General features: G+C 50.2%; 1 protein-coding gene across 1 annotated transcript; it reads right to left on the reverse strand.

The window, feature by feature from the left end:
- Positions 1-2,098: 2,098 nt before the first annotated feature.
- Positions 2,099-7,255, reverse strand: LOC126335839 (sperm flagellar protein 2-like). Its single transcript, XM_049999308.1, has one exon. The coding sequence runs from the start codon at positions 7,253-7,255 to the stop codon at positions 2,099-2,101; it is 5,157 nt and encodes a 1,718-aa protein (XP_049855265.1).
- Between the last annotated feature and the right edge of the window lie 498 nt (positions 7,256-7,753).

Genomic DNA, 7,753 nt, shown 5'->3' on the forward strand with positions numbered 1-7,753 from the left:
TCCAGTACTTACTGCAACCTACATCCTTCTAAATCTGCTTAGTGTATTCATCTCTTGGTCTCCCTCTACGATCTTTACCCTCCACGCTGCGCTCCAATGCTAAATTTGTGATCCCTCGATGCCTCAGAACATGTCCTACCAACCTGTCCCTTCTTCTTGTCAAGTTGTGCCACAAACTCCTCTTCTCCCCGATTCTATTCAATACCTCCTCATTAGTTATGTGATCTACCCATTTAATCTTCAGCATTCTTCTGTAGCACCACATTTCAAAAGCTTCTATTCTCTTCTTGTCTAAACTATTTATCGTCAATCTTTCACTTCCATACATGGCCACACACCATAGAAATACTTTCAGAAACGAGTTCCTGACACTTAAATCAATACTCTATGTTAACAAATTTCTCTTCTTCAGAAACGCTTTCCTTGCCATTGCCAGACTACATTTTATATCCTCTCTACTTCGACCATCAACAGTTACTTTACTCCCCAAAATAGCAAAACTCCTTTACTACTTTAAGTGTCTCTTTTCCTAATCTAATTCCCTCAGCATCACCCGACTTAATTCGACTACATTCCATTATCCATGTTTTGCTTTTGTTGATGTTCATGTTATACCCTCCTTTCAAGACACTGTCCATTCCGTTCAACTGCTCTTCCAAGTCCTTTGCTGTCTCTGACAGAATTACAATGTCATCGGCGAACCTCAAAGTTTTTATTTCTTCTCCATGGATTTTAATACCTACTCCGAATTATTCTTTTGTTTCTTTTACTGGTTGTTCAATATACAGATTCATGTCCGTCGACTCTTATAACTGCCATCTGTTTTTTGTACAAATTGTAAATAGCCTTTCGCTCTCTGTATTTTACCCCTGCCACCTTCAGAATTTGAAAGAGAGTATTCCAGTCAAAATTGTCAAAAGCTTTCTCTTAGTCTACAAATGCTAGAAACGTAGATTGCCTTTCCTTAATCTTTCTTCTAAGATAAGTTGTAAGGTCAGTATTGCCTCACGTGTTCCAATATTTCTACGGAATCCATACTGATATTCCCCGGAGTCGGCTTCTACCAGTTTTTCCATTCGTCTGTGAAGAATTCGTGTTAGTATTTTGCAGCGGTGACTTATTAAACTGATAGTTCGGTAATTTTCAAATTGTCAGCTCCTGCTGTCTTTGGAACTGGAATTATTATATTCTTCTTGAAGTCTGAGGGTATTTCGCCTGCCACATACATCTTGCTCACCAGATGGTAGAGTTTTGTCAGGATTGGCTCTCCCAAGGCCGTTGGTGGTGAGGCTTGCGTGCCTCAACGATATAGATAGCCGTACCGTAGGTGCAACCACAACGGAGGGGTATCTGTTGAGGGGCCACACAAACGTGTGGTCCCTGAAGAGGGGCCGCAGCCCTTTCAGTAGTTGCAGGGGCAACAGTCTGGATGATTGACTGATCTGGTCTTGTAACACTAACCAAAACGGCCTTGCTGTGCTGGTACTGCGAACGGCTGAAAGCTAGGGCAAACTACAGCCGTAATATTTCCCTAGGGCATGCCTGAAATTGGGAATACTCGGCACACTCTTGACAATGTGGAATGTTGAATTCCCTAAGGATTTTCGAAATGGAAAGTCCCATGCACCTAGCTCCAACACCTGTGCCGGCCGGAGTGGCCCAGCGGTTCTAGGCTCTTCAGTCCCTTGTTAGTTCCCGTCGTGCGGCCATTATCGCGTCGGAAGACTTTTCACACGAATTACTTGAGAACGGAATACAGCTCCGCCAATGCACTGTCGTGTTGTAGCCTGTGTACTCGATACTACCGCCAGCTGTATATATGCGTATCGCTATCCCATGACTTTTGTCACCTCAGTGTATTGTTATAAATGGCATTTGTGTTAAAAAAAAAAAGACAGGAAAAACATCGACCTTGTCGGAGTAAACAGATGACGGCAATTTAGTTTATTAACCAGAGACGCAACTGGGCCGCACCACAGTTGGACTCGGCACAGAGAATCGAGTAAACTGCGAAGAAGGCTAGAAAAATGAAACAGGGTTTAGGCTCATTGAAACTGGAGCTGCCACGTCTCGAGGGCCCTCCACCGACGTCCGCCGCTCACGCTTGCACGGAGCCCGTGCGCGCCGGTGCGCGGGCCTCGGCCGCCTGCGCGAGCAGCGCCGCCATCTTGCAGGCGCGGAACTTGGAGGTGAGCGAGAGCAGGCGGCGCAGCTGCGGGTGCGCCAGCAGCGCGGACGCGGGCAGCGAACGCGCCGGCCCGTACACGCGCTCCACGCTCTCCCGCAACGACGGCAGGCCCTGCCGCAGCCGCGGCAGGCGCGCCAGCCACGGCAGCGCGGCGGCCAGCACGCACAGCGTCGTCCGCATCGGCACCTCCGTCAGCCACGACTGTTCGGGCGGCAGCGCCTGCTCCGACAGCAGCCGCTGCTCTTCCGCTTCCGCCTCCTGCTCTTCCTCCTCCTCTTCCGCAACCACGCTCTTGCCACTCTTCGACTCCACTGCGTGTCTGCTCTTATCGCTCTTCGACACCGACAGCACTACCTCTCTACTCTTCGACGGCGACGCCACTGCGGCTCCACCTATCTCCTCACTAACCTCCTCTATGACCACCCCCTCCGTAAACTGGATAGTGTCGTCGAGGATAATACCGGCTACAGTGCTCGCCGCCTTCCTGGCGCGCCGTTTCGATTCTGCGAGCCTCATCAACTCCGCCTCCGTTAGGAAACCTTCTTTCGTAAGATTCCTGGGATCCAGCACTATCCTCTTCCCCGTCGACAGAGCCAGAGCTTTCCTGAAGCCTTCCGTTTCGTCCTCGTCCTTGCAGAAACACAGCAGCAGTGACGTGTAACTTACTTTGTTGTAGCCTGCGGTGAAAACGTCGGACAGTAAGTCTTTCGCCAGGAACTTGCGCAGCCGCAGCTGCGAGTCTTCTTCGAGTTCCTTCTCGAACCAAAACACCACCCTCTGGTAGTCTCTGAACGACACCGTTTCCGTACCGTCAACGTCCATTACTCTGAACTGGCGGCGCACGTCTAGGATATCCTCTTCAGTAGGATACTCCAAATCTAACCCGTAGATGAGGAAGTCTCTCCAATCGACGCATTCTTGACTGCCGAACACCTTGTGCACTATGTTCTGAAGGTCTGCGGCTTGAAGCTCCATCCATATCGGCGGAAGTACAGGTTCCTCGCCTTCCACAGTCGCACTGAACAAACAGTCTTCCAAAAGGGAAACGAAAGCTCTCTCGGGCATGTTACCACTCGGTGCTAAGCGGTGCAACCTCTTCCTTAGATTCTGCAACTGGGAGATACGGAACTCGTCAACAGCCCGACGCTCTTCTAGAGGCTGGGGAGTGGGAGGTGGCGGCTCCGGCAGCAGCACGACGCTCGGCTTCACGATGAAGATGTCCTGCTCCAACACGAGCTGTTCCCTTATCGGCTGTTCTTCCTCTATGGCTGTGAAAAGCACCTGACACAAATTATCCACACTCTCCACCTCGCGCTTGTACCTGTCTCCGATTTCCTCGTAGAGAGAATAAAACATCGACTGAACTGCATTCAGAATTTCAGTCAGATCGTTTAGGCCTCTGGCCAACAAGATATTCAGACGATATATCACTCTCGACATCTCTTCGTTTGCGCAGTACGCCCACTCTGTGACGAGATTATCGAGAGGAGTAGTTTCACCTGCCGCGCTTCTCGCAGTGTCCTCCTTTTTCGTGGACTTTTTGCTCTTCTTATCATCTGCACTTCCTTCTGCAGTAACCATCTCTCGGAGTTGCAGTGCAACTCTCTCCACAGATGTAACAGCTGAAGAAACGGCCGCGGTGAGCGCCTTATGGTAAGGGGTCTGCACGGAGAAACTTGTGTCTGAGTTTATCAAGATCCTGGCAACTGCCCCCTTCCTCGTACCTGCTGTCGATGACATACTTCTGTAAACAGAAGCTCCAGTTACTATACTACTCTTGCGGGCACTTCTGGTGACAGAACTGCCTCTGCTTACTCCCTTCGTCAAGACGTCTCTGGTACTGCTTCTGGGAAGAGAGCCCGATGAGTCGAGCTTTGATTTTCGTATTAAGTCGTCAAGTTCTTGCGCCTCTCCCGGTTCTGGGTCACTCGACAGTGGTGGAATAGCTATTTTATCAAACCTTTTCTCGCTCGGTAGTTTCGACATCATGTTCGTGTAATAGTCGCTTATCAACTGAAGTGTGTCGATGTAACGATCCAATTCAACTTCCGCAGCTGCGATGAACAGATTTACAAAAGCCACCATCTCTTCCGCGATCCAGCTCTCGCAAATGATCTTTCTCCTTTCTGTTTCGGCTTGTTTCATTCTCCTGTCGCATATTTCCCATAGACAATGACGCAGTTCGGTGACTCTACAATGAAGCTCGCTCTTTATCTCATCGTCTTGGCGAAGATCTTCGTCCATTTCGTTGTATCTCGTCTGGAACTCGTGGACCGCATCCTGCTTTAGATCAGGACGCCTGATATATTTTTGTAACAGCCCAGTGACGTAATTTACGTAGGGAACGATGTGAGAATAATGGATTCGTTTGCTGAAGAAGATTTCCTTAAGGGCTCGCGTGTACATCCACTCAGTTTTCTCCCAGATTGTGGCGAGCGTACACTGCAGGTCTAGTGGCTGGGGGAGGTCAACGTAGTGCCAACCTTCCTCGCCAGGTTTCGCTGGCTCTTCCGTAGGTTCTCCCTCTTTCGCCAGAAAACTTTCCTCCTTCGACGTCATGTCAGATGCAAGAAGTTCCTCCAGTTCCTCCATACCTCCCTCTGTCTTACTTTTAACCTCCTTGGCCCCCACTTTTTTCGCCGGTTTCTTCGCTGATTTTCCTTTCTTCCCTTTTTCGGCCAGATCTTCATAACCCTCACCAAACAGCTCGACTGAAGGTTTTAAAGGCATTTCCATATCCCCTATAACTGTCTTCGCCAACTGTTTCAGGGTAAGGAAGTCAAAACTCTCGTAGTAGAATGCATAATTCATGCCCTGTTCCGTGTATACCTTTTCAAGCGGGGAGAGATTCTCATTAAATACGTCAAGTTGCTCGTCATTGTCCTCCTCAAAAGCCGAGGGTGTCTCTAGTTTCTCGACGTGAATATAAGCGGTTAGATACGTCGAGAAAGGAGGCGGAGGTTCTGCTGGAGTCGGGTTGGGTAATAGCCTCGAAACCCTCTGCTCACGAAACGGATCTTTGTCTTCGTCGTCTTCAGATGACTCGGGCGGCATCTGTTGCCCAGATAACTTTTCTTCAAGGACAGAGGCCTGCGAGTAAGTTTTGGGGAAATTTATGAGCACCCATCCATTGATTTCTGTCTGATTTTTTAGGTATTCGATCAGCATTGATGCCAGAAGCTCATCGTTAATCTCTTCCCCGACGCCTAGAATCTCGAAAGCTCTCTGGCCGAGTTTTGACTGCGGAGACATTTCTCGTGGCTTTTCTTCCCCTTCGAATACCTCCTCTTCACCATCTTCAGGAATTTTAACAGGTGTCTGCGTAAACTTATCTGTCGGGGCAACCACAGGCTCTTCTTTTGTGGCTTTCGTCGAAGGCGTGCTGGCAGGTTGTTTCGCTTTCTTCTTACTCAATTTGTTCTCCGTTTCTGCTTTGGAGTCTGGCGTGCACTCCTCTTTAAACGCAGCCACGCAGAAGTTGATTACATTCTCCATTTTCACAACGTGCACAGCTCTGTGTTTGAGGAGGCCCTCCAGGATAGCCAACTTGTCGTCTTCTAGTTCTGCTATCAGGGCCGCGGTGACTGGATACCGCGGGATGTCTGCCGGCATCGGCCGAAGAGGATACGGGTATTTTGCTGCCAGTAACCGGTGGATCACGTGGCCCAGCACATTGAGTGAACTTTCGGTGCCTGCGAGGTGTGGAGCGAGTGTAGCCACCTCCCAAGTTTCCTCCAGTGCCAGGTACGCTTGCAGGTCGTGCTCGTCCAGTATGATTTGCCTGTCGGTCTCCAGCTCCACTTCCTCAATCAGCTCGTTAACAATCTCCTCCGCTAGGAGCCTTTCCCCGCCTCCTTCCAGAACGTCGAATATAGGGAGACCCTTGAAGAAGAGCGCCTTCCATTGATCCACTAGTTCTTGTGGCACAATGCCTCTGTTGGTCTTTTTGAATTCGGAAACTCTCAGGCCGAAGTCGACGGCGGATTTAACAACGTCCATGCAGATTCCGAAGTGCTTCTCGTAGCGTTTCCTCTGTTTATCGTCGCCCAACCTCTTCTGTAGTTCCTGAAAGCGGTCCCTCTCGAACAACGACATGCTCTCTCGAAAGCACTGTTCGTCGTACACCTCCATAAGAGCGCTATCGAGCTCCTGCTGTTGCTGATCCAGTAGCATCTTTTCCACGCGTAGTCGATTCTCCACCATCTTCCGCTTGTGGCTACGTACCGAAAAGAGTTTGGACACCGCTTTCTTCTCGTACTGAGACTGTTTGATGAGCTTTTCGGTCACCATGCGGTCGAACTGCTTCTCCTGTTCTTCGAGCAACGCCTCCCACAGTTCACCGAGGACTACCTTTTGCATCCTTTTCTTAAACGTGGCGTAAGCGATTTCTTTCCGGGACGGTTCCTCCAGGACGTCCGCGGTCGGCTTCTTGGGCTTCGCTTCACCGCTGCTCAAGTTTCGTGCTTGCTGCCGGATGCACTCTAGCTCACTCTGGGTGTATTCTCGATCGAGTACCGAAGCCGTCGAGGGTGTCTGTGTCGTTGAGGACGGTGGTATGTGCACGGCCCACAAGCTGGTCTTGCCCACTTCGAGGCACGGCTTGCGGGGCGGCGACTGCGCCGCGGCCTCCCTGTCCTCGACGTCGACGTGCGAGTCGCGGCACTCGCGCAGCAGGGCGTGGTACTGCTCGCTGTACAATTTGGCCAGCTCCTCCTTGCTGATGCACGGCTCTTCGCGTTCCACCGTCGCAGGTTCCTCGGCCACCTCCTGCGTTTCCAGCACGGGCTCCACGGTGAAGCGCGACGGCCGCTTCTGGCGCATCCTATAGTACTCCACCTCCTGTTCCGCGAGGAAGTGCAGCCTGTCCTTGCCCTCGAGGCAGAAGAAGACCTGGTAGAAGAGCGACACCGCGGCCGACCCCTTTCCCGTCGCCGCTGCCATCGCCCGCAAGGTCGCGTCCTCGCACCGCACACCAACCTCCTCCAGCCATACCTGCACCGACGGGAATTTATCGGAGCGGAGGCAAGATTTGGGAGCAGCCTTTTTTATACATAAAATAGGAATCATCGGCCAATCAGTTACACGTCAAAAGTTTATTTAAACCTTTATCTAGGTTTCGGAAATGGAAGAGGAAGTAGATGAAGATGAAATGGGAGATATGACATTGCGTGAAGAGTTTGACAGAGCACTGGAAGACCTGAGTCGAAACAAGGCCCCCAAAGTAGACAGCATTCCATTAGAACTACTGACAGCCTTGGGAGAGCCAGTCCTGACAAAACTCTACCATCAGGTGAGCAAGATTTATGAGACAGGCGAAATACCCTCAGACTTCAAGAAGAATATAACAATTCCAATCCCAAAGAAAGCAGGTGTGAAAATTACTGAACTATCAGTTTAATAAGTCACAGCTGCAAAATACTAACGCGTATTCTTTACAGACGAATGGGAAAACTGGTAGAAGCTGACCTCGGGGAAGATCAGTTTGGATTCCGTAGAAATGTTGGAACACGTGAGGCAATACTGACCTTACGACTTATCTTACAAGAAAGATTAAGGAAAGGCAAA

Source organism: Schistocerca gregaria, chromosome 2, assembly GCF_023897955.1.
Source record: "Schistocerca gregaria isolate iqSchGreg1 chromosome 2, iqSchGreg1.2, whole genome shotgun sequence".
Classification (NCBI taxonomy): domain Eukaryota; kingdom Metazoa; phylum Arthropoda; class Insecta; order Orthoptera; family Acrididae; genus Schistocerca; species Schistocerca gregaria.

What these genes read in the sequence shown, in the direction of transcription:
- LOC126335839 (XM_049999308.1), bottom strand. Translation starts at nt 7,255, where the DNA reads ATGATTCCTATTTTATGTATAAAAAAGGCTGCTCCCAAATCTTGCCTC.